General features: G+C 59.5%; 3 protein-coding genes across 3 annotated transcripts; 1 reads left to right on the top strand and 2 right to left on the bottom strand.

Annotated features, from left to right (window-relative positions):
• Positions 1–3,565: 3,565 nt before the first annotated feature.
• VOLCADRAFT_55451 (uncharacterized protein) lies at positions 3,566–7,685 on the bottom strand (the record flags this gene model as incomplete). Its single annotated transcript, XM_002945791.1, has 6 exons — positions 3,566–3,784; positions 3,938–4,078; positions 4,619–4,795; positions 4,845–4,877; positions 7,043–7,093; positions 7,326–7,685. Coding segments are annotated over 6 exons (981 nt in total), but the record flags the coding sequence as incomplete, so codon positions are not given.
• A 389-nt stretch (positions 7,686–8,074) lies between these two features.
• VOLCADRAFT_115761 (uncharacterized protein) lies at positions 8,075–11,255 on the top strand (the record flags this gene model as incomplete). The annotated part of the gene is made up of 7 exons (XM_002946135.1): positions 8,075–8,230; positions 9,106–9,158; positions 9,417–9,460; positions 9,781–9,854; positions 10,182–10,247; positions 10,959–11,021; positions 11,163–11,255. The coding sequence occupies 7 exons, from the start codon at positions 8,075–8,077 to the stop codon at positions 11,253–11,255; spliced, it is 549 nt and encodes a 182-aa protein (XP_002946181.1).
• Positions 11,256–13,545: 2,290 nt separating this feature from the next.
• Positions 13,546–20,597, bottom strand: VOLCADRAFT_120213 (uncharacterized protein; the record flags this gene model as incomplete). The annotated part of the gene is made up of 11 exons (XM_002945790.1): positions 20,415–20,597; positions 19,865–20,123; positions 19,336–19,484; positions 18,390–18,611; positions 17,705–17,815; positions 16,784–16,915; positions 15,954–16,076; positions 15,298–15,531; positions 14,709–14,876; positions 14,184–14,381; positions 13,546–13,635 (listed from the first exon to the last, which is right to left on the bottom strand). Exons 1-11 carry the CDS (start codon positions 20,535–20,537, stop codon positions 13,546–13,548), a joined length of 1,809 nt encoding a protein of 602 aa, XP_002945836.1. The 5' UTR covers positions 20,538–20,597.
• Between the last annotated feature and the right edge of the window lie 5,998 nt (positions 20,598–26,595).

Here is a 26,595-nt window from a genome sequence, read left to right as displayed (position 1 = left end):
AACGTAATTGTGTCGCCTATCGGGGACTGCCGTGGTCGTCCTAACCGACAACTACCTTACCCTCCAAGCACGGCCAGGGAGCAAGAGCCCAACTATCCAAGACCCCAGAGAGCCCAGAAACACTTTGCAAAGAATGACATGCACACCCGCCAACACGATTAACACATGGCATAGCAGAGAAACAGACGCAATCGCGCTCTAGTCTGACACAGGATAGCAAGAGTCCCTAATGGACCTACACGTCACAAGCTTGGCTTCACTTCGCCTCCACGCAGCTCTCGACATCCAAAATTCCTGAAGTATACGACCCAGCGCAGTCATTTCCTCATCTCTTCGTATCACCAAGGCTACCGGCTCCAGCCCTACAACCGTCGTAACCGCTGTGCGCCTTCACACCTAACCCCACACAGCCGAGAGGCACCTCGGCCTCGGCCTCTCAGCTCCCTTGTCGTGCGTGCAACCAGTCACCTAAGCCACCCACTACAAAACATATCCGGCACAGGAGTATATTGGGGATGGGTCTTTCAGTACACCTGGTCTGTGGGTCGGCCGCTGCCGTGAACAGCAACGCCGGTGGAGCGCGCAGGCGCGCCACAGGCACGCCATTGTCCGCTGCTACGGCCAGGCCAGGGGGCCAGGGGGAAACATGCAAGTGGTGCGCACCCACAGGTAAATATTTTGGGAAGAAATTGTAACATCCCTTATTGGCTTCTTAATACTCTGCCCGACGAGAGACACCGAGTGCCCAATCAGCGCTGACATTCTTAAGCCACCACCACGAGGCCGCACATCCTGCCCCTCACACGCGTTCCCTATAAGAGCCGTCCAAAAATGATGCCGCTACAGGAGAAGCGCTCCCGCTCCGGCCCCCAATGCCCCACCAGAGGCCACACACCACACCACACCACCCTGCGGCATTCAAGCGCAGGTGCTCACGGCAGGTGCTCACCGGCCGCCAAGCACCACCTGCCCAGCAGTATCCGCATCAGGCGCCGCTCTCAACGTAAGCAGCCTCGGGCCCAGATAGAAACCGCTCCTTAGAACGGCTTTTCTTTCTCCACCAAAAAAAATTCACGCCATTCATTTGCCCATTCATTCATCCATCCATCCATCCAACTGCAGAAGCAAAAAAACCAGCAAGCGGCACTGCCCAACCTTGGAGTGTGCTGATGGGGATGTCAATCACCCGAGAAAAAAAGGCACTTAGCCAGGCAACAACTCCACATTTTCCACCACCATAATCACGTCACGATCAGCAACCTGTGCGTCCAGTTGCCCGCTGCCTGTTTTACTGTCCGAATGAACAACCAACCCGCAGGCGCAATGCGCTAAAGAAGAACGCAACGAGGAGGGAAATGCTCTGCCGCCTGGCAAAACGCTGCCCGTCTGCGCTGTGCCATAGATTAACACATTTTTCTACGATCCGCACATCCAAACGTGTCCAAACGTGTCCAAACAAACATAATGAACGAAATCTGTGCACACACACACGCCAGAGAAGAACTGCCCTAGCTGTCGGCACCCAGGCGCACCCGAGCACAGTCACAATCCTCACAACAAAGCAGAGAGAGCACGGGAGTCACGTTGAAAAACGCCCTGGGAACGCAACAGCGCCACACAAGTAATACGCCGAGACCGCGCATGCCTCTGCTTTCACATCGCCCCTACCTTTCTGCTCGACTTCTCTGCAACCCTAGGCGCCGCGCACTAAAATCACAGACTTGCCCTTGGGCCCCTTCTCACCGCTCGCATGGGCCGTCATGCCTTCAGAGAGTAGCGCAACTCCAGAAAGGGTAACGCACATACACATACATACAGACATGGACATCATAAGAGAGCCCTCAAAACATGTCGACATGCGGCGGCAAGAACTGCACACCCAGGCACGCGCACCACCTTGACACGGTAGAGATGCACAACTGACATCCCAGTGATACACTCAAAATCCACTCTTTACATCATTTCGCTGCCCACTCATCTGACCAACTGGCCCCGACAGGTCCCCCGGCCAACCACAGCCCCCGAGCAAACCACAGCCCAAACCACAGCCCAACACCAGCACCGCCACGTTGAGAGCGAGACAGCACCAGAGATCCCGTACCGTTTACCGTGCACCACGCCCTGGTCACTCCATCATCTCGTTCTCCGCACCCGGCCCTCCCGCGCCTCCAGCCCCGCTCCCCGCACGCACAAAATGGTTGTAAACCTGCCGCAACATGCCGCGCGTGGGCCGCGCAGGTGGGTAGAACGCGCTCACGTACGCTAGGTGCTGGCGTACCGCATCCTTGGTCACTATGACCTCCTCCTCCGCTGCCGCCGCCGCCGCCTCCCCCTTCCCAGGAGCCAGCATATTCGCGTCGGCCACCACGCTGCCGCCTTCACCACGGGCGCCGTCAAGGCGCGCTTGGTAACAACGAGCCCGGGACTTGGCGCTCGTCTCTCCGCCGCTACCACAAGGCCCGTAACAAGCCAGCAGCAGCGCCACCGCGACGCAGACGCACGTGTCCAGACCTGCACACAGTTGTCCAAGAAAGGGATCGAACCGCCGACCCACATGACCGATGAGAGGCAATTCAAAACAAGACGAGACCAGGGAATCCATGCTGCACTACGATTGTTGCAACGTCGATTCCCCACGACGTAAGATTTGAGGGGGGCGGGCGACAGGGGAACAGTTCTGCTGGGAGGCAGGAAGCCAGGGTGAAAAGATTTCCCGCACAGGCACAGGCACGCAAACACGCACCTCGCACCGGTCCCCGATTTCAGACCACGCACGCTCCCGCTCGGTTGCTTTTCCGCTACACGATTAACCCCAGGTTCTTGCAACCTTTTCCGTCCCAGACACCCGTTTTACGTAACGGCGTAACGGCGTAGTGGCGGCAGCGGTAACTATGGGGTCTCCTTTTAGCAGCTCACCATTGGTATCGTGGATGAGCACCTTGCGGCCGCGACTTAGGTGGTAGGTGAGAAAATCCAGCGCCGTGTCCAGATGCTGGCCAAGGCTGGTGCGGTGATACTTGAAGTGCTTCACAGGCAGGTGCAGGTAACGAGGTGGCACCACCGCCGCAAGGTGGCGCCGCGCACGGGGGCTGCCATGATGATGATGGTGGTGGTGATGGTGGTGGTGGTTGCGATGGTGGTGAGGTGATGGCTCATGTCGGTCTCTGTCAGGCAGAGGGACCTCCTCTTCCTCCTCCTCCCCCTCCTCAACAAGCCGTTGGCCTTCGTTAGGCTCAACCTTAAGGCCACCCGCCTCGCCACAGTCGCCAAGAGGCCACTGCGGCTCACCTGCCATGGAGGGGTGCTGCTGGGTGCCGCAGCACAACACCGCGTCCACATATTCCCAACAACCGGGAGCGGCCCCCGCCGCCAGGTCACCAAGTGCAATCCCTGTACGCCCGATGAAAAACAGACCGCCAGCGCTCATCCGAGGAGCAGGAGCGCAGGCGCCGGTGCCGTTCGACAGGGCCGTGGCGCGGCAGCCTGCCGGCAGCAAATGGTGCTTGTCCGTCGGCGCAGAATACGAAGACGGCGCAGCGGCGGCAGCAGCAGCACCAGCAGCGGCGGCGGCGAGGATGGTGCTGTTTGCACCATGCTCCGCTAGAGCCGCTGCCTCCCGTCGTAGTATCTGATGTACGGCGTTGTACACGCCCGTCGGGCCCGCCTGCAGCAGTTCCGTGTAATGTGCCCAAAACACTGCGGGTGCCAAACCCGCCGCCCAACTCTCTTCATCGTCACCGGCGCCTGGCACATAAACATACGTCCAAGCGTGTGGCTGCTGCTGCTGCTGCTGCTGTTGCTGTTGCTGTTCGCGTCGATGCTTGTGATGGCGCCGCTGTATTGCACCGGCGTGGCGCTCATCGCTGCTGTCGCCGTCACCGTCGGCATCGCTGCCGCCGCCGCCGCCGCCGCCGCCGGCTTCGCCCACGCGGCCGACCTGACGCAGGTACGAGTGTGGCTGCGAGGCGGAGACCAGGTACAGCGGCGTGAAGGGGAGCTGGTCGGGTTGTGCCACTTGGTCGACCCAGATGGTCGAGGACTGGCTGATCCATAGCGGCCGCAGCGGCTTGCGGAGGACCTGTGGGGTATCAAGACCGCCATCGCGGCGACCATCCGCCAGGGAAAATATTATTATAGTAGGGTTGCTATTGTTATATCGCTATCTGGTCAGTTTGCGCAGTTGAAGACAACTAATTCATCGCTGCCAACAGCGATGTCAGCCGAGTCGTGCGAATGCTGAGAATCCGAATCATCGAATGGATGATAATGATAATGATGATATAATAATAATAATAATAATAATAATAAATAATATAGGAATAATAATATAGGAATAAATAATAATAATAATAATAACAATAATAATAATAATAATAATAATCTAAATCCCAAGCACGTCAGCGTGGTTGTCGAGGAGTAAATCAAACGGACAACACAAAACTCCCGTTCGTTCATGATGGGCGTGCCTTGGTATCATCCATCATTGAGACGGGGGCCATGACATGACATGGCGCAACACAAAGATACAATTTCAGCACCCAACGGCCCCTGCTGCTACTGCTATCATTGCTGCTGCTCTTGCTGCCGCACAACGTTACCGTGTGTGTACGAAAATTACCTTGGCTAGCCCTTCCACATCTGCTCCGACACGCAGCAACGCATCCACCCAACCGTCCAACCGCCGCTCAATTTGCGCCCGCTCATTGGACGATATCCACAACGGCAGATGCAACCCCACGTCCCAGCCATCGCCAACGCCATCGCCGTCACCATGGCCAACACCGTTGCCAGCATCCTTGCACGCGCCAGTGCCGCAAGCACAAGCGCACCCTCCCCCAAGCGACCCTGCGCTGCAGCTGCCACTGTCGTGGCCAAGCCTGCTGCCGACGCCGCTGCAACTGCCGGGCCGCGGCGGCGGCGGTACCGCGCCACATCGCCGTGGGCTCGCACCGGATCGAGACGGTGGCGGTGGCGTAGGCGAGCCGGCGTTTTGGTGCGGTGGGAATGGCCGTAGCCGGGGCGCCGGCTCCGGCGCCGGCTCTGGCCCAGGAGGGCAGCCTGTGTCCGCGCAGTCCAACTGAACACCACCACCACCGAGGGCAACACCACCGGCCCAGGCGGCCCTGATTGCCGTCCCACCCGCCGCGTGGTCGCTCTGGTCGCCGGTGCTGCTGCCGCTACTGCTACGACTGCCACACAGTGAACAGGACGACGACGACGACGACGACGAGGCGGAGGAGCGCGTCGAAATGAGGCCGCTCGGCCCAGAGGCAGGGCCGCACGTATCCGAGCAGCTGCCGCCGCTGCCGCCCACGTCCGCTTCAACCTCAACAACATCCCCGTCGGAACCCAGGTGCTGCTGTCGGCCCTGCCGCTGCGTCTGGGCGGCGCGCTGGCGATGGCGGCGGCACGGTGCAGCCTCCTGCAGCTGCTGCCGCTGCTGCCGGTGCTCCTGCTGCAGACGCAGCATCCTCCGATGCTGCGTCTCCACCTCCCCCCGACCCTTACCTTCTTCTAGGCGCGGGGTGATGCAGCGGCGGCAACCCAGATCGCAGTCGGCATTGTTGCGGCCACCGCCGCTGTCATGCTTCCGGTTGTAGGCGTTATTATCCAGGTCGGGATGAACCTTGTTTTGACCGCCACACGCCGATTGCGGCGCGGGGCACTCCCAGCTGCCGCAGTCGCAGCGCATCTGCAGGTCAGGACCGCACTGATCGTCCACGACGCCGCCAAACAAGCCACTCCGCCGCCAACCCTCCTCAGGGGAGCAGCTCACGTGGGAAGCCGACGCAGCGCCAAGATCCACAGAATCCGCAGGCTCGACGGCAGCAGCCGCCGTCACCGCCGTCTCCGCCGCCGCTGACGGAGCCGTAAGCTCGGAACCCAACTCGACAGGCACATTTGCCGACAACGACGGCGACCATGACGGCGGCGGTGGCGCCGCCGCCGCCGCCGCTGCGGCGGCGGCAACGAGTGCGAATGGAGACGGAGTCATCCGAGCCGCTGGGAGGAACGGCAACGGCGGCGGCGCCTCCGCCTCCGCTGCTTCCTCCGCCGTAAGTGAGGTGCGGCCCTCCCAAGCCGCTTGAGCAATACCATGCTTTTGCAACAAGCCGCCACTTTCAAGAGCAGGAACAACTGCTACGTTGCGATCGCCGCAAACCGCATCATCGCCGGCAATCGCCAGCGGCTGCTGCTGCTGGGAGAGCAAGTCCCCGTCATTGTCCGCCGCCTCAATGCTTCCAAAGCTGACCTCCTCCTGAAGCTCTGAGGTGGAAAGAGGGTCCGTACCGCACCAAACATCCGACCTCCGAGTCATCGTAATGAGCCCGGCGGCTACTACCTCATCGCAGCAGCCGCATGCTGCCGCTGCGGAGGGCCCTTCACGGCCATCCACCGCCTCTGCGTCCGCCTCTGCTGCGGTGCACATGGACAGCCCCGCCGTCGCGGCGGTGACTCCATTGCAGCCGTGGCCTCCACTGGCGGCGGCGGCCGCAGCAGTGCCGTCTGGATCCTGCCCTGGCGGCGGAGTCGCCATCGCCGGTGCTGGTGCGTGGTGCGTCGGAGACCCGGCACACATGGGCGTGGCGGCCATCGCCGCCATGTCCGCCTCCGCCGCTGCCTCTACAGTCGTTGCCGCCGCCGCCACCATGGGGATCGGGAGCCACTGACTAAGGGAACCGACCCGTCCGTAGCTGATACTGCTACATCCATTGCCACTGCCCCAGCCACCACCGCTGCCGCTGATGATGTCGCCCTCGGGGGCCCAGCCGCCGGGGGGAGGCGGCGAGTTCGTACAGTCGCCGCAGCCACCATCGCCACCGGCCATGCAGCCGGAGGCGCTTCGGTTTTGCCGGTGATTCGAGGCAGGACGATGGGGGGACGGTGTTGCCGCAGCCGGGCTCGGGTCATCTCTCAGGCAGCTGGTTGCACCTGCCGTTGAGATGGCAGCGTTCTCTGGATCCGAGTTGGGTTTGGGCGCTGCCGTCGAGGACCGGGAGCTGGCCAGCCGTGCAGCTGCCTCCGCGCGCTTGCTGGCGACAGCACGGTTGACCACTGCGGCCCATATGGGTATTGTCTTGGTCATGGCGTCCTAGGGAGGGAGAGCAGGGTTGAGTCTAGGGATGATGCGCATCAAACGGGGACAGGAAGCAGGATTGAACCGTTGCCGAGTTGTGCCGTTTGAGTTGTGCCGTTCACGTCAGATGGTAGGAAACTTTTCGATTCCGGTTGCAGGGTTCCAGGTCGCAACCGTACAACATCTTGGAGGAAGAATGGCAATACGGACACCTTGCCTTCCGCCATCGTCCATCACAGCGGCTCACCGGAAAGCGCTTCCCTTTGCGCGTCGCATCCACAATAATGACGCCGCCGTGCTTAGCGGCCAACTCGCATACGTGCCAGTTGATCCTCGTGCAGGAGAAAGACCAGTTGCCGTTGTGGCCATCTGTAGACTTATAGTAGCAAGTACCATCGGCTTGACGGGTATACCATAAACCGCAACGCAAGTTCGCCAATAGAGGCAACGACGGGTACAGTGCCCTGACTTCCGATACAAAGGCAGCATCCGATAAAATTGATGCAACGCAATTGTACAGCGAACTTTGCTCCTTCTTTAACTGCCGCGTAACCTTCCAAATGCTCTCTTGAGTCGGCGGCAAAAATGCGTCGGCGTCGTCGATCATCACGGCCAACTGTTTTGGCCAGTCTCCTAGACCTTTAACTCACGCTCAACAAGCATACAAGAGCGAAAGCCGCTGATATAAGTCCGTCTTTCTGTGAACTTATGGTAGTTGCAGGCAGATGCAAGAAGAAGGTCGACCAAATATCAAATTTGCAATTGGTTGTAATACTTTCTGTTTGTACATGTACATTCTGCAAGGGTTTGCTTTCGATGGCTTCGCACTTTGGAGTACTGTTTTGATGATGATCGGGGCCGTTGCCCTCCTACTAGACAACTAGAAGTGCACAGGAAGCCCCATTCCCAAAAACGTTTAACAGTTTCTATTAATTTCTATTTCGCAAAACCTAAGGCATCATATCAAAGTTTGAGCAGTAGCTTGTGACAGGAAACATGTATCTTATTTTCCTAGCCCTGACGTATTTAGCCCTTATAGGTAGCTCTGGGGCTGCAATAGATGCCGACAAGGCAGCAGAACTCTCTCGAGAGATCCGCGAGCACTTTCGGCAAACAGGAGCCAACTGGGTCTCCCCACGAATGTTTCTCCAGGTGCGCTCTACACCCAACAGGAACTACAAAATTATCCTCCTTACTCGCGCAGTTCAATTACCGTCACGCCTCCCCGCGCCTCTGGGCCAGCCTAGCGCTCGCCCTCCCTCACTGCCCACCATGCCGTACGGCAACGCCGGGTTCTCTGCGTCACATGGAAGTACAAACTTCGCACGTATCTAGATTAGAGGCCGTTGCAAAGTGCGATTTGAGCACGTGCCCACACTCCTGACCATGTATATATTCGCCGCTGTTGTTGTTGCTGCCTTGTGTATCATCATCATCATCATCATCATCAGCAGCAGCAGCAGCAGCAGCAGCAGCAGTAGACACGGGCAGCGGAATCTTTCGTAAGGGCATCTCCCCTCCCCCCCCCACCTCCCAGGTCCACATGCGCATGCTAGTTAGTTCCTTGTCCTATACGTATCGTATGTCCGTGTGTGAGGGAAGAACGAAAGAGGTGTGGGGGAGGGAAGAGTGAGGGGACTGCTGACACAGGCCAGGCGAAACTCTGCCGCTGCCCTGGATTTGCCCCTGCACCACCACCACCGGCATCTGTATATCGGCTCTCCTCCGCTTCCCCCCTCAAACCCCCTAGCTCATTACCTCTCCCCATATTTCTCGCTCTCAAATAATTCCCCCCCTCACCTCTCCCCCTTCCCCTCCCCCTCCTCCCTCCCCCTCCTCCCTCCCCCCCCCCTCCTCCCTCCCCCTCCCCCTCCTCCCTCCCCCTCCCCCTCCTCCCTCCCCCTCCCCCGCCGCCTCCCCCTCCTCCCTCCCCCTCCCCCGCCACCTCCCCCGCCACCTCACGGGCACATGTCGTTGTTGTCGTGTTGCTCTGCCCTGCTCTGATCTGCTCTGACTACACAACACAGATGAACCTGACGCGCAATATCAAGCCCATCATGTTCGTCTACACTTCCAGATCGTGAGTACGGCACACCGCGGCTGTAGCAGGTTGTAGCAGCAGCCGTATAGCAGTAGCTGGCTGCCGCAGTAGCAGGGGTAGCGGGAGAGTGCAGCTGCTAAACTGCCTGCTGCAGCATTGGTAGCTGGGTAGCTGTAGTGCATCCGGGGTGGTGAAGTTGTGTGGGATAGGTGAGTGTGGCCTAACGGCCCCAACGGCCCTAACCGCCCCAACCGCCCTAACCGCCCCAACCGCCCCATCTTTTCCTCTTCCGCGCAGCTGTGCCGACTGCCGGGACTTCATGGCTAGCTGGAACCAGATAGGTGCGCAGTAGCAGCAATAGCAGTATCTGACTTTTAGGGTTCTAATACACACACGCACACACACACACATACGAAACACACACACAGACATACACCCACAACCACAGACAGACATGCATACACACACAGACATACATACACACACACCGACCACGTCTGCCTCTACCTAGGTGTCCTGAACTCAACTCACCCAACGCCCGCCTCCCCCCACTTCCCCCGTTCGTGGTTCGTCTTTTTCCCCCTTCCCCACCCCGTTCGTGCTTCCCCTTCTCCCCCCTAACCCTAACCCCAACCCCAACCCCCCTCTCAACACGCACCAGACCGAGTAACGCTGTCCTCTCTCACCGCCCAGTTCGTATCCGTACTGGCCCTGGACGACTACGCGATAGAGCTGGTGGGGTCGTTGTTGGAGGGGGGGAGGGGGGGAGCGGTTTCAGGGGCGGGCGGGGGAGTCCCCGGGGAAAAAGGGTTGGCGGCGTGGATAAACCTGTATTAATTAAAGACAAGGCAAAACCCAGGAAGGCAAAGGGATATATATCGCCACACTTCCCTCCCACAACGCCACAATGCCCTCACACGCCCCGCAGTCCCGTCCATCTATTCGTTGTCGTATTTTTTGAAGCCATCACCCTCTCCTCGTCATCGTCCCTCCCCTCACCCTTACCCCGCACACCGCTCGCTGTGTGTGTGTGTGCGTGTGCGTGTGTGTATGTAACCGCAGAGCCAATATAGTCCCCCTGACGTCGACTTTTTGCCACGAGTGGTGTTCGCGGATTCGTACGGCAAGGTACGTGCCGTACGTGCCGTGTGGTGTGATGCACGCACTGACCCCTTACTAGCCCACGTGAGCTCCGTGGGCCGCTCGAAGAACTCCCACATGCCGTACACATCCACCACACAATGTTTTACGACTCATGCAGCTCGTACGTACGCGCTGAGCCGTAAGGGTGTACGTGAAAAATGGCCCTATCGATATTTCAGTTTTGACATACCGGCACAAGCACCACCACACCCACACACCCACACATGCACATATGCACACATGCACATATGCACACGCACACACATACACACACACATACAGACATACAGGCATACTCCCAAACACATACCCGCATATACACACATAGTCACACACATACACATGCAAAAAAACACGCAAGCATGTAATAGCCCTGTTTGCTTTCCGTACCGAACCGACTCGACTTTGCACTCACTTTGCACTGACTGGCCACTCACTACCGGGTCCTGACCTGGCCCTGAGTCGCTATTCCCTCCCGTCCCCCGGCCCCCGGCCCCCCCCCCTTGGCATGCTACATCGCTGGCAAATATCTTCCTCCGACACCCTCTTCGCCTCCCCCTGCCCCCCTGCCGCCCTGCCCTGACACCACTCTCGGTGCTGACCACCGCCCACTTCCGGTCATTATCATCATCATCATCATCACCATCACCATCATCTGTCCGTCTGTCCGTCTGTCCATCCGCTTCCCCCAATCAGTTGCTGTCAGATAAGGATCGGAGTCAAGACGAACTGCCGTACTTCTATGATAATGCTCGGCAGGTTGGTGCTGGGCGCAGGGTGTGGTTCGGGGTGCTCGTAATTGTTGTACACTAACTCTCACCAACCGCTAACCACATGCACAACTGCCAACCGCCGCGAACCGCCACCAACCGTCACCAACCGCCACAACTTTCAACCCAGGTCGTGGAGGCGATGCGGCGCCACCTGACTCGTCACTGGGAGGCCATGGGCACGGATGTGTTTGCTGGTGACCTGACTGAGGACCTGCTCTAGGGGGGCACCTGCTGCTGGCGGAGGGGAGGAGGGGAGAGAGGGGAGGGGAGAGGAGGGGAGGAGGGGAGGGGAGAGGAGGGGAGGAGGGGAGGTGGGGGAGGAGGGGAGGAGGGGAGGGGAGAGGAGGGGAGGAGGGGAGGGGAGAGGAGGGGAGGAGGGGAGGTGGGGGAGGAGGGGAGGAGGGGAGGGAGAGGAGGGGAGGTGGGGAAGTGAGGGCGATAGGGATCCAGAACGATGGGGAGGCGGAGGAGGAGTCCGAGACCCCACAGCAGCACCTCAAATGTGTGAAGGAAGTTCTTCAAACTAATTGAAAAATAGACTTCAGGAGACCGGTCTTAGTAAAATCGCATCAGCGAGCTGCTGTTAACCACACAACAACACATCTCCATTCTGGTGGTCGGTGGCGGCGGCAGAAGCAAACCAGCAAGTCGTCGGGGTCACCATCGGGGTCATATTCCACCGTATTAACATTGCCGCGACGGGTGCTTGTTTTCCTTGTTTTTTTTGGTTTGTGTGTTTGTTGTTGCATTTCATGTGCCGTGATCCTGGAGAGTATGCCGAGCCGTTGTGTTTTGGAACATAAAATATCAAATGGGATGTACGATCTCTGTATGTTTTCTGCGGTATGTATTCGGGCCAACTCATGAATTCCTCTCTGTCTTCTCAAGACAACACGGGGAAAACCACGGGGCGTGCTGCTGCTGCTGGTAGTTGGTACCTTGGTCAACCCTTCTGCTGCTGATGCTGATGATTATGATTGTGATAACTTAGCCCATGCCCCATTCCGAGTTGTTTTAGTGAATGCAGGGTTATGGGATGGCGAATTACATCCCCTAGAACAACGTGACATCAGAAAGCTGGCACCCACGTTAAACTAAAAACACACGCGCACACACGCGCACACACACACGCGCACACACGCGCACGCGCACACACACACGCGCACACACACACGCGCACCTCGGGGCGGAATCTTCTTCATGCAGCCATCACCTCCCCCGCCACTGCTGCACGCCGCCTCGCCGCAGCCCCCCCCCTCTGGCTGTAAGCAACGCCAATAAAATGAACCGTAAATCCAGCCCACACAAAAGTCCTCTTCCGTTTTCCCTCCCCCTTTCTCCGGCTCCCCCGCGGCCTCTTGCACATACACATCTACACTCTCACACGCGCACACACACACGCACACATACATACACGTCGTCAAATTGCACGCGCTGTGTTAGCATGACCCTCTGCTTTGTCCGCGAACTTAGGAGATAGAAGAATAGGTTTTCAGGTTCTATCTAACCTAATGTGGAGGACCTTTAGGCTGTCTGCCCCCGTTGTCTGTAATAGTCAGTTCTAGCCGCCCGCCACCTATTCGCCTTCCTCTCGCGGCTTCAGCACCTCCACTTATTTGTTCAGGCTCTTGACATCCCTCTCTTAATCAACATCTACTTAAAAACCTCAAGCTACATATACAATACAACGTCCATGGCCCCCTCCCCCGGCTTTTACGGACACACACCCGCACTTGTGTGCGGAACTTGTAACTTGTTTAACTATGTCGCCCGTCTCCCAGATTCAAGCACGTATGAAGTTATTCATGTACCACCATCGACATTTCCTTCGTCGCGGTTCAGATCATTCACAAACACACATGCACACACACACACACACAGACGCACACACACACACTACCATGTTGCCCCCCCAGTCCTAGAGTTGCAACGCAGACGGATAATGCGTGTACAAAAACGTCCATGCAAAAACATCCATGCAAGGGAGCGCGAACACACACCCACACCCACACCGGGGCAGAAAGAGGACCTCTGGAGGGAGGAGGGAGAACGGAGAGGCGGCGGCGGCGGCGCTGCCCTCAAAACACCCGCCCCCAAGATTCGGATGATGATAAGGAGATAAGGAGAGAGAGAGAGAGAGGGGGAGAGAGAGAGAAATCCGTTTTTGTGACATGACAAACAAAAAAGATAAGAGGAAACCCTAAACACCGAAAGCTCCCGAAGCCCGTTAAGTACATCCCCGCACACTACTCGTTTTCATGCACATGATACACATACATACATACACACACACTCCGAAACCCCCTGCTTCAGCACCTCCTCCTCTTCCTCGCCCCGATGATGCACCTCCCCCCCTTCCTCCACAGTCCCACTCTCACCTACACTACAGCCATAACCCCCACACCCCAAACCCACAGCCACGGCATCCCAAGCTACTACTGCAGCGGCGACTCCTATCCATTCTGACAGCTGCTGGTGCTACAGCTAGGTGTCCTGAGCTGCTACAGCTGCTACTGCTGCTTGCGCTCCTGCTCCCGGGCAGTTGCGACCTGCTTCCGAGCCGCCTCCACCTGCAGCTCGTCCAACTGGGCTCGATACGCCTTACGGAGGTAGGGGAGGGTGTGTAGGGGTAGGGAGGAGGTGGAGGCCGGTAGGGGGGTGGGGAGTCAATGACGGGAAACAAGGAATGAGCTGCCGGGCTGTCTGAAGCCCCCTAGGAGGAAAAGGGGGGAAAGACGAACCACAAACGAGTGAAGCTGCTGGGAAAAGGGGGGGGGAGGAGGCGCGGGGAGATCGGCGTGGGGAGGGGACGACCCGGCACAGCGGCCGCGGATGGGAATCCTCTCCGTCCCGCGGTAATCATGACGCACATATCGTTGGGGAGGTGAACGTAATCGATCATAGATACGATTGCGTCGCGTTAGGAGAACAAACTGCTCCGTCTCGCCCCTGAGCTACTGGGGGCCCCATGAAGACCTCCGCAGTAGGGGATCCCCCCCGTCGACCGCCCTACCACCGCCACCGCGTTTACCTACCGCCTATTGCCGGGGCTACCCCCTCCCTCTCTCATACCCTTCCCCTTTCCCTCCTCCCCTCCCCCTTGCTCTCCCCCTCCTCCTCCCCCTCCTCCTCTCCCCCTTGCCCCCACCTGCGCAAATGCGTTCACACAAGACACCGCAAAAGCCGCCATCAGCAGCGCCATGACTAAGGACCAGGCCTCAGCCACCGTATCCGGAATAAGGCCCACCACCAGGCGCTGGAGCTCCTGGCGGCTGCGCAGCACGTCCAGTCCTCGCCGCCACCACCACCGCCGCCCGGCCATGTGCTCCGCGCTCTTGGCAAGGACCTTGGCAGCAGCGGCAGTTGGGCGGGGCATGGTACGGGGGAGGACGAGGACGAGGATCTCAGAGTAAGGCGGAGGGGGACGAGGAGGAGGAGAGAGGGGCGGAAAAAGCACGAAAAAAACGTGCTCTGCAAGCCGTGCGGGGGTGTCATCATTCACGGGCAGAGAACAGCAACCTATCTCACCATACAGCAAAGGGCCAGTCGCGGTTTCATCATCGATGCCTGATTAGGCAACATGTCCCCCTTCCCTCCTTCCCTACCATCCCACCCCACCCCACTCCCCACCCTCAACCGCCGCTTTTTCGTTACCCCTAACCGCCAACCCCACCTTAGATTGGTACTTGGCTATGGAGCGGTTGATGAAGAGGTGCACCTCCCGGGCGGGGGAGTGGCTCCCGGGTTGCTGTCCGGGTAGACGGGAGGGCAGCACACCCTCCAGCCAGGCGAGGATTGCCTCGCGACTGTCACGACGAAACACAGCCACGAAAAACACAACCTGACACCCCCGGGGGGACGGGGAGGGGAGGGGAAAACGGGGAGAGGCGTGTGTGTGTGTGTGTTTTGTGTGTGCGTGGGACGTGGTGGGAGATAAAGATCCGGTAGGAGAAAGGGGAGGTGAAAGGAGCGATGGGAAGATTCACAAGCGTGCGAGTGAGTACGACGAACACCCCGCCTTCTCCTGCCCCAGCTTTTCCAGCATAACTCCGTGTCAGCGAAATCCATAACCCGGAATTACCCCTTTCCCGTAATCCCTCCTTCCCCCCCTCCTCCCATCCTTTCCCAAAACACACAAGCGCTACAAACCCCTCCCCTCCCCTCCCCTCCAACCCCCCTCCCTCCCCTCCCCTCCAACCCCCCTCCCTCCCCTCCCCTCCAACCCCCCTCCCCCTCCCCTCCCCTCCAACCCCCCTCCCCACCTGCCCGGTAACCTTGATGAACCCCTTCCCAATCGACGTCGCACCGAAGAACTTCCAAAATGGGAACCGGAAATTGCCGCACACCAGCCCGCACAGGTCGAATGCGGCATTAGGCCAGGAGGCCAGCACCAGTATGCCTAGGAAGCCGTGACAGCGGATGAAGGACACCATCCACTGCTCCATTCGCGCCACCAGCCGCTGAAACACATTACGGTGCGGGCTGGGACGGAGGGCCTGAAATGGGGCCGCCGAGCCGAGGGGGAGGGGGGGGAAAGGCAAACCGCAAACGAGTGAAGCTGCTGCCAGGGCAAGAGTGGGGGGGGGGGAGGAGGCGGGGACTGATTGCGGAAGCGAAGGGGGCCGGGGGGCCCGCGGGGGTAAGACACAAACCACGGGGAATGGACCCGGCGGGGACGGGGGTGCAAGGAGGGGGGGGAGGGAAAGGGGAGAGGAGAAAGGATGACAGCTATGTGTGTTTTTCAGTACCGCAAAGCGTGGGCGTAAAACCACGGAGGTTACGGAGGTCGGTGGGGTGGGAGGTGGCACGAGGGGGATAGTCGGGGGATAGGGGAATTTTTTAAGTGGTGGGGGAAGAAGGGGCCCCCTATAATACGCCTGCTACTGCTACTGCCGGTGCTGCTGCTGCTACTGCTCACCTCCTCAAGTTCCTCGAGGGCCATGTTCTTCTGACCAGCCACGGCCGCAGAGTACGACAACCAGTACGGCGGAATTTCACCAATGGCCGTACCAATGCCCCACAGTACCGCAGTCAGGATTACCTACAGTACGAACAAATGATGACGTGGCATGATAGTCGGTCGCCCACTAAAAAAGATGATGGATTAATTTAACTAAAATAAGCTAGGCCAACAACAAAAAAAACAATAGAGGAGGGCGAAGGACCGGGATGAAAAAGGTATGGACAACGGGCACAGAAAGCAATATGCCTACGACAACACCCCTAAATAAGGCCCGAAAGCGAGGGACCCGAAACGGCACTACACACACACACACACACATACACCGCGACAAACCTCGACCGCCTTTCCAACCCCCACACCCCCACCGCAGCAACCCTCCCTTTCACGACCACTCTCCTCCTCATCCCGCCTCCCCCTCCTGCCGCTACTGCTACTGCTACTGGTACTGTTGACGCGGCTGCTTCCCACACACCCATTCCCTTTCCCATCGGTCCTATCCTCCGAACTCTAGTTCCACTGCACTCGCACCTAACACGCTCACCCCCCCCCCCCACACACACAACGCACATCATCCCCATCCCCATCACCACCTACAACAACAATCTCGGCCCACCGCGATAGGGTTTGGCCAACGGTTGCCTGCCAGCATCTTTCACCTCTTTCCATGCCCAGCTCCGCCCTCATCATCGTGCGCCTCCACTGCTCTTTGACCACCCCCTCCCCTCCCCCCCCCCTTCCCTCTCCTCATCCTTTCTACCCCCCTCCTTCCCCCGCTCCCTCCCCACCTTTCTGAACAAGTCCGTGAACGACACCTCCTCCTCCGGACCCTCTCCGCACGTGAAACTCTCGCTGCTGTACCACATGTCGTACCGCGTGTCAAACCGGAAGTGCCCGCACGTCTCCGCTGCCAGACACACCTGGTAGAGGAGCGGACAGGGGGAGAGCGGACAGGGGGGAGAGCGAGGAGGGCGGGGAGCGCGTGTGAGGGCGGGGAGCGCGTGCGAGGGCGGTCAAGGACGCCAATTGAATGGCGAAGGGAGGGGAGGGGGGAGAGGAAATGGAAAAGCCGCACGACGCAGGTACCCTCCAAGCCGGTTGTTAGTTAAGGGGGCTGCCAACTTCACAGCTATTCTACAGCCACCACCCACTACAGCTGCTACTGCTGCTGCTCCCGCCGGAACTGCTCCTCGGGAGCAAGGTTGCTGCCGCTACCGCTGTCGCCGCTACCGCTGCCGCCGCTACCGCTGTCGCCCCCACCGCTACTGCCGCTACCGCTGCCGCTGCTACCGCTACTGCCACCACCGCTGCCGCCGCTACCGCTGCCGCCGCTACCGCTGTCGCCGCTACCGCTGCCGCCGCTACCGCTGTCGCCCCTACCGCTACTGCCGCTACCGCTGCCGCTGCTACCGCTACTGCCGCTACCGCTGCCGCCGCTACTGCTGCTACCGCTGTCGCCCCTACCGCTACTGCCGCTACCGCTACTGCCGCTCACCGCTGCCGCCGTTACTGCCGCTACCGTTGCTACCGCCAGTGCTGTTCTTACCGCTCGTAACGGCTGCGGACTGACAGCCACCCGGGGCCCCCTCCCTAACGATGACCCAGATCAGACCAGGACACGACTGACAGACTGACGGACGGACGGAACCCAGATCCTGAAATACGGCCTACGTGCTGCACGGCCTTTCCATTCGTGTACGGTGTCGTACCTTGAGGATGTGCGGAAAGAGGAAGAGCAGGCCCGTGTGCATTCCGGTCCCCAGACCGATTGATGACAGCACGCCCAGCCCCACCCACCACACGACGTACTTCACGGTTTCCTGGGGGGTAGGGATGATGCCGGGGTTTGGTGTGGGTTGGTGTGGGTTGGGTGTGGGTTGGTGTGGTGTGGTTCTCGCAGGGTGATGTGGGATGGGAGAAGTCATAGGCCAGTCCAGAGCCATTTATTTGATTACCGCAGATTTCCACTTAGCATTCAACAAAAGAAAATCTCGTTCCGCTTCAGTGCAATTCAGGTTCCGCTTCTGTTCTGTGATGCAATGTGGTCACTTTCTATCCCAAAACCCAAGCCAAGTAAGGAGGCAGTGAGGAGGCACGGAAGCGGATTATGTGATGAGGATAGACCTTCGCCTGCCAGGGTGACGGGAGGGCGCCCTGCGCGATGTTGGAAGCGGGTGGGAATAAGGTGGGGGGCGCGGGAAAGAGGACGAAAAGATGGGAGATTGGAATGAGGGAGGGGGAGGAGGGGGGAAAAGAGGAACCACGTACGAACGAAGCTGATTTCCTTATGGCCAAGGAAAGACTGCTGCGGCAGATGTAAAGAAAGCATACCCAACCATGGGAGGAGGGGGCGCGGGAAAAGCTAAACCATGTGCGATGACGGCCTCTGCTCACCTCAACTTCAGCTAACAATTCCTGATAGCATCCTGCCCATTTGGTGCCCGCATACGCAAGTAAAGCCGGCAGTATGACCAGCATCGTGACTGGGTGACTTGCGACCCATTTCGCTCCGCTGTAGAGCCCATTCGCGACGTAGCAGCCGCAGTAGTAAGTTGTCCGCAAGGGGGACTTGAACAAAGTTATGTTACGCAAGGACCTTGCTTGACGCAACCGAAGCTGCAGATGTCGTGTCAGCCCAGACCAGAGCCAGTTAAGCCAACGGAAATAAACGATTGGCATTAATGATCAGAGAAGAATCGTCGCGAGGGGGTTATGGAACGTCCAGCCCAAGGACCTTTGGCCTATCACCAACTAAAAACTCGCATAATGGTTAAACGCACCTGTGTGATGGTCTCCTCCTCCACGTCTGCATCCGCCATCTCCAGCCACTGAATTTATCCGATTCTATGCAATGCCATTAAGAGAGAAGTGTTGCAAGCGCGCGGAAGATGAGCTTGACAACAGAATTCTACAAAATTCTATCCGTCTTAAAAGTATGCTTCAATTTTTTGAAATTTCTTAGACGATAGCTGGTAAAGTTCTACTCAATATGTGTGAGGGAAGGCAGGCTGGGGTCTAGACTGGCGCGAGCGTGAACCTTCTAGCAAATTTGCCGTGTACAATTCAGTGGAAAACGTATCAGTACGATGTATGAGACCTGATTACAGTTAGGGCTTGGCTTCAGGATGTGACGATGTGGCGGGGCCCGACGTGGTGGCCCCACGAGCAATGCCGTAAATATAGGATTTAACAGCCTGTTGGAAATGTTTTACCATAGCAAACGCTTTACAAAGCCTTCCATCATCGTAACTCCTCAGCCCCCCTCCTCCTCCTGAATCGTCGCTAACAAACTTTCGGCGTCCAAACCAAGCCCCTCAAGGGCTTGTCGAAGTACCTCTACCTTTCGCTCTTCCTGTCCTAAGCACACAAATAAATCTGTCATTCCCTCCTCGGCCTCCGCCTTGCCTTCAGCGCGAGCCTCGGCAACAGCCTCTTCAATCCGACGCTGGATGTCCGCCTCCGAGAGGCCCCCCGCGCCGTGAGCTGGTCCTGCAATCATCAGGGTCATACAAGATCAATATAATCCCATTAACTTAAATTACGCAAGCCACATTCAAAATCATGATGCCTGGCCCACGGGCCACACAGGCAAGGAAGCATCTATAGTTCATACAGTCATACCTAAGTCATACCTAAGTCGTGCACAATCCGGACAAGCAGCCAACACACATAAAAGCGGAATTCGTTGCCCCAACGCGCAAACATTTCTTTTTGCAGCAAGCCGTCGTCGGGGTTCAAGCCGTCAAGACACGCAAACATTACCTTCACCCAATCCCTCTCCACAACCGACAATCCGCTGCTTCCCTCGGCCACCCATCCGAACCACCCCGCCTCACCCACCCATCCGAGCCGCGATCCCTCACACGCACCTGTCGCTCCCGCCGCCGCTGCCTGCGATCGAGCCTCTGCGGCCGCCGCCGCCGCCTGCGCCGCCGCCAAGGCGCCCTGCGCGCTCCGCAGCTGCGCCTCCGTCGCAAAGGCATGCGCTTCTAGATTGTTGTACGCCCCGGATAAATCCGCCAAATCCGCCTCCGCCTTGCTAGCTGCAACGTGGGCTGCTGCAGCCGCTTCGCGTGCTGCCGCCGCGTCCGCTTCCGCTTGCGACAGCCGTGCCGCCATCACCTCCAGCTGCGATTTTTGTTTTTTGTGCAACAACAGGTACGGGAAATATAGATCAGATTCAAACTGGACTCACTTAAAAAAGAGTCCAAATTGGACTTAAAGTCGTGTTCAATTTAAGCGAGATTGGAATTAATCTAATTTTGTGTTCTCAGTTACCAGGTTGAACCAGGTGCGCACACGATGATACACGCACACACACACACACACACACACACACACACACACACACACACACACACACACACACACACACACACACAGACGCACATGCGCGCGGGGGTGGCAAGTCACGCGTACCTGCTGCCGCAGTGCCGCCACCTCCTGCTCGGCCCGCCCCGCCCGCAGCTCCAACGCCACCCGCGCCTCCACATCAGCAGCCGAGTTCACCACCACAGCAGCGGGCTGCGGCACCACCGCCATGGACGTGCCACCAGGGCCAACATGCGGCTGCGGGTGCGGCTGGGAGTATGGTCCGAAGGCCTGGGATGCCGAATGCGGGGCCCCATGATGGGGCTGCGGATGAGGCCCCATCCCGTAGACGGAGGCGGAGGCTCCGGGGTGAGGTGGCGGTGGCGGTGCTGAGCCGAGGCCGCTCTGGGACAGTCTACACAGGCGCAACAACAACAAGAACAACAAGAGCTGGCTCAGGCCTCAGCGGGGGGGAGGAGAGAACAGTCCTCAAAGGGCTCCAGGACAGAGGAGGACCCGGACCCGGACCCGGTCGACAGAGCACCGGTCACCAAGAGATGGTGCATATCGCAAAACCCCGGTTAAAAGTTAAAAAAACAAATCGTAGAGCGTAGGCGGATGCTGGCGTGACCCACGGGTCACTGACATTCCATGTGGGTCCCTTTTCAGTGGCCAGAATTAAGCCTGGTACGCAAGACGGACCCCCGCAAAACAACGTACAAGACAACAAATAAGGAGAAAAAAGAGTCCTTGGCAGAGGAGGGCTAGAGGGGGGGTTAGTAGGGTAGGGGAGAAGTATATCCTCAAATCCGGTTCCTGGGGTACCTGCCGAACATTCAACTCGCCATCGATATGATGGCATTCCGAACACATTGGCTTAGCTGGCCAGAGGGCCTACCTGAAAAGGTCTTCCGCCAGTGCCCGGTTCCGCGCCCTCAGCTCGTCCATCTCCCGAGCCAGGCGGCCCATTTGGGCCACCGCCCAGACCAGTCGGGCGGAGTCATCCGGGCCGGGGATCTCTGAGGGGCTGGCGGGCGCGGTGTCCTGCAACAAAAGAGGGGTGGTGGGTGGGGAAGAGGAGCAGCCACATGTACTGGCCACAGATCGGGAGGCGGACACCATATCGATGGTAGAGGATATGGTGCTAGGTGGTGTACGCCTGTCCTGTAAGAAGGGTTCAGCTCCCTTGACATCTCCCTTAGTGCTCTTGCCTGGTGTTACATTGGTGCGCGAATTGCTAGGAGGTGGGAGGAACTCCCCGGATCGAATCCGGTTACAAACATAGCGTACTCCAGGCACCATGCACAGCATACTCTTGCCTATGATTTTAAATAAAGCTTGCGCTTAGCTGGTGTTACATGCCCGGCATGTCGTTATCAACGTAACGGGCGGGCATAGGTCTGAGCCCTGCCCTTCTGGCTCCCATCGCTGCTCCCCATGTTCCATTGTATCAGTGTAGCCATCTGGGCCGAGGTGTCTAAACCGATGTGTTTCTAACGGACCCCGGGTTCCTACATCAGGAGGCCTTGCCGTCACACTTTCCGGCGGCTGCTGGTCGCACACGGACGAGCGCACGCAAACAAACCGCCTTCTGGAGGGAAACAGGGTGGACGTGGCGGGCATGATTGACTAGGGTTTAGGGCGGGGCGTCGGGGGGAACAGAGGGGACACTGGGGGTTGCCGAGGGTGGCGGCGAGAGGGAAAATCCCCACCTGCGCCCGGTGACCCGCGGGTCGCGAGAAAATCTCCATCGTCCGTTGCCGCACCGCCTCCTCAATGCTCGTAACCATGCTCGCCACGTCATGCCCTAGGTCAAAGACGACGAAGCCGCCACCACCATCGCCGCCGGCATCTGCACCCTGGTGGTGGTGGTGGTGCTGCTGGTGCTGCTGCTCTCTATCCGCCACCGCCGCGGCGGCGACGGTGGCGCGAGACCGCGGCTTGGCCAGCTGCTGGTACGGCGCCGCCGCCGCAGCAGCAAAGACCGGGCTGCGACGCAGGTCGTCCAGGCGGAAGAGGAAGAGGCTCAAGCCCACACGAGACAGGACCACATCCAGCACCAAGTCCGACGGTGCCATGGCCGGCGGCGGCGGCGGCGCCGCCACCGCCATCGACTTGCCGTACAGCATGCAAACGCCCAACACGCACGCTGCAAGGCCGCACAAGACCGGGTCGCCGCCAGTACCGCCGCCGCTGTCGGCGCCGCCGCCTCCGCTGGCTACACCGCCGCCGCCGGGCCCTGACGTCCCGTAACCAGATCCACCAGCAGCGGCACGTGCGCGGCGCCGTCCAGCAGCGCCGCTACAGCGGCAGGGCAATCCTTGAGCCACACCAGCAGCACACGCAGCAGCGTGCAGACCACCAGACGCGACAGAGGGTCCGAGGAAGGCGGCCGCAACGCCGCAGTGAGGTGTCGAAGCAGCCTGAGAGGAGGCAGGTAGGGTAGGGTAAGGGATAATGTCGGCTGTGGGATAATGTCGGCCACGTAAGGCACATGCTGATACATATCCAGAAGAGAAAAGACCTTGAGATGAGAGAGATGTGAAATTGGATGAGATGTGGAATTAGATGGTCCTTACAGCCATGTCGGCTGGGTTGGTAGCTATCTCGAAAGGTGTTGACTTGGCTGCTCCCAAGGGGTACACACGCGCACCTGAATTACTCTGGCCGGTCTCCTAAACGTTTTTTTTTGTTAATTATTTCATTGGCCACGTAAAATAAGCATTGCGGGGGCAACGTCGCAAAGACGAGGAGGTAAAGGTACTGGGTGACGGGCGACCGCTCAGAAACGGTTTGTCGTACCTGGGCATCAGTCGGTCCGGAGGAACCCCCGGCGCTGCCGGCGACTCCAGGGGCGTCACCAATAGCCGCTGCTTGGCTGCCGTACTGCCACTGAGCAGGTGCTGTAGTACACCGGCAGCGCGGCAAGTGACCAGCAGGCCGTTGCTGCTGCTACTGCTGCTACCGCTGCCGCCGGTGCCGTACCGGGTTCCGCTGCCACCAGGGGCAACGATGGCTGATCCACCGGCAAGTAGTCCGGCCACCAAGTCCTGTCCGAATGACCCATGGGTCGATGGAGCATTTCCGTTCGCAAGGTTATTGCTGCTGCCATAGTGGTGCTGCAGATGGTACGGTTGCTGTGGCTGCGACGGCGACGGCTCCGTGGAGGCGCCTATGGACGCCGCCAGCGACGTCTGGCCGTCGACGTTGCCGCGGCAGTAGCACGCGATGAGGTGATCCGCTGCGGCGCGTTCCGCTTCATCGGCGCCATTCAACACCACACGCAGCGCGGCCGTCAGCGCCGGCACTGCCTCGGCTACCGCTGTCGCAGCCAGGGGGCCCTGCCCGCTCCATCCAGCCCGTCCGCTGCCGCTACCCCCGCCGGCGGCAGCGTCTGTCCGGACGGCCGTACAGTCACGCGCGCCAAGCGTTCCTGCGCCGCCGCCAGGCCGTCGACCAAGTCACCTAGGGCGCCCAGCGCGGCGGCGCGCACCGGCGCCGACGGCACGCCGCCGTTCCGCAGCGCCGCCGCCACCAGCGCCTCTAGTGCCCCGGCAGCAAGCAGCTTGGCCTGGTTTGCGGCACGGTTGGCTTTCTCCGTAGCTCGATCAGGGTCGGCAGAGGCTACCTGCGGGGCGCACTGTCCAGGGAGGGGAAAGGCAGACAGACAAACTGACGAACGGAATGGAAGCCGTTCCGGCTGGGCGGCCGGGGCGCATGTTACGCTGGAGGAGTAAGCGCTGAACCCCGCAATCCACGTCCTTTGAATTTCATGTCACCCGATGGGCCTTATGACCGATCCGGGGGACGAGACGGCAGGAAGCGTTCCGTTCGGGCCCTTCTCAACGGGCCCTTCTCCACACTGGCCCCCTCTGCTCCCGCCCCATCTCGACCCCTGGCCCCAGGTCTTTCATCTCCACTAATTTAAGCCGGTCAGGGCCGTGTCGGGGCTGTCTCACCAGCAGCCGGAATGTCTCCAGAAGGGCCAACATGTTTGCCGCCTTCTGCCGCGGCAGCTGCGGCGGCCCCATCAGCGCGTCACTGCCCGCCGCCGCCAGCGCCGCCAGCGCGTTGTGCAGCTCTAGGGAGGGCTCGTCGGCTGCGTCCAGGCCGTGACCGGCTGCGCCGCCGCCGCCCCCGCCGACATTAAGGAACGGAATGGGACCCGCTGCCTGCGCAAAATGGCCGCCACCGGAGGTGACTGCTGCTGGGGCGGTGACGGCGGCGCCAGGCGGTGCCGCTGCCGCCGGCACCGCCTCCGTGAGCAGCTGCGGCAGCATGGCCACATGTCCCATCTCCCGAAAGAGCCTCTGGTTGGCCATGTTTCCTCGGAGCAGGTTGTTCATGAGCTCAATGGCGTCCTATGGGAGGGAGGGAGGGGAAGAGGGAGGGTGGGGAAGAGGGAGGGTGGGGAAGAGGGAGGGGGCCCGAAATGAGCACTGCCTGGGATGCCGTCATTGAGCCACCCCCCTCCCATAGCGTGCATTACAGGGAAGGGAACAGCGACGGCAGCACACTCCCATCCCAGACAACACGCTCGGTTATGGACAGAAGAAGAGAAAAAACACCTATCGGCACGAGTTGGAACGCGACCACTGCCGTACCGTTCCGTTCCTTACCTTCCCTATTGGTTCTCTCAACCCCAATACACACGCACACACGCACGCATACATGCACACGTACCTGCACCACCATGCCACCTCCCAGGCCGCCCTCCTCCCTCAACAGCTCAGCCACGCGGTCAAACGCGCCCTCAAAAGCCGCAATCTTCTGAACCTCGCTGCCGCCACCGGCCCCACCAGCAGCACCAGCACCACCGACCCGTGGGTCAGTGCGAGTCAGAGCGGCTAGCAACAGCAGGGCCTCGTTACGAATGACCTGGGCAAAACCAAAAACACGCAAATGGACGAGCATTTGCCGTTATCAACGCCGCTGCCGGCAGCGTCGTACAGCGACGCTGTACGGGAGATCCCTAACCTAAAAACAACCCTGACGACAACACGGACATGTCACATGATCTGTCGCTCATTCCATAGCCAATGCCACTCATTGCGTTGCCCTCACGCTCCCTCATATGGCACAATTCCCCTCTTCCTACAACTTCCAAGCACCATGACCAGATGTACTAAACTGGCAAAGAATCCGTTAGAGAAGCTCTGAGAAGCTACCAAGCCAATAATAAGCCAACCGCAGCTGGATGCTCACCATGACATTGCATTGCCATCAAAAGTTACGGCCCCGTCCCTCTGTGCTCGGACCGCTCCCAACCTCACCTCAGATCGCTCTCCCAGCAGCTCAGTTAGTCGGACCACACTCATGGGGGTGGCCAGGATCGCCTCCTAAGGGTGAGGGGTGGAGGGGGTGGAGGTAGGGGGGGTGGGGTGGGGTGGGGTGGGGTGGGGGAGCGCAGCCAGAGGATTGGAGGAGGAGGTAATGGGACCACGCAATCAGAAGTTTCCTAGAACAAATAGGAGCCCCGTCAACTTAGAAATCTGGAGATACGGTCGGTCTAGAGCGTCGCGAGAGGGAGGCTAGGAAAAAAAGCGCCGGGAAGTCGACGCCCTACATCTCCTCCCCTATCCACCCCCCCTGTCTCGCATTGTGTGTGTTCGTTGTTCTTCGGACCCCGTTCCCACTTCCCCCGCACGCATGTTTCGCCCTTCTCCTCCTCTTCTCTCTCTCCCGCCAGCTGCATCCCCTCCCCCTGTTTCCCGTCCTCCCCCTCAGCAGTCCCTGGAGCGCCGAACCAGTCAACGCCCCTCGCGGCCCTTCCTGCTGCGTGTGCGTACAACTCCCCTCCCCTCCCCTCCCCTCCCCGCAACCCTTTCCCCCCCTTCCCCCCTGGACTATCTGTCTAGTTCTGGTATCTGCTTCACTCGCCCGTGGTTCGTCTTACACCCCTTCCCCGAGCCCCCTGCCCCACCGACGCGACGGCCCTTCCCCCTCCCCCTCCCCTTACCTGCAGCTTCCCCGCGCAGTGGCTGAGCAGTGACGTCAGCAACTGTACTGCGTGGTACCTCACGTAAAAGTCCGGCACCCCCACGGGCTCGTCCTCCAACAGTCCCAGCAGCAAACCCACGTGCTCACGCTCCCGGGCCAGCAAGTCCGCGTTCAGGGCGGCTGCGGTGGCCTATCGGGGAAGAGGGGTGTGTACGGGTGAGAGGCTTGGGTTTTGCTGTAGGTTGGGTTTTGGCGTGTGGTGAAGGTAGGGTGGGGTTCTGCTGTACTGCACTGACTTCTTGAAGTAGTGGGTTGAAGTTATGTAATGTAATATGATGAGTCGGAAAGC

Source organism: Volvox carteri (genome assembly GCF_000143455.1).
Source record: "Volvox carteri f. nagariensis unplaced genomic scaffold VOLCAscaffold_1, whole genome shotgun sequence".
Lineage (NCBI taxonomy): Eukaryota > Viridiplantae > Chlorophyta > Chlorophyceae > Chlamydomonadales > Volvocaceae > Volvox > Volvox carteri.
This window is presented reverse-complemented; position numbering and strand designations above follow the sequence as displayed.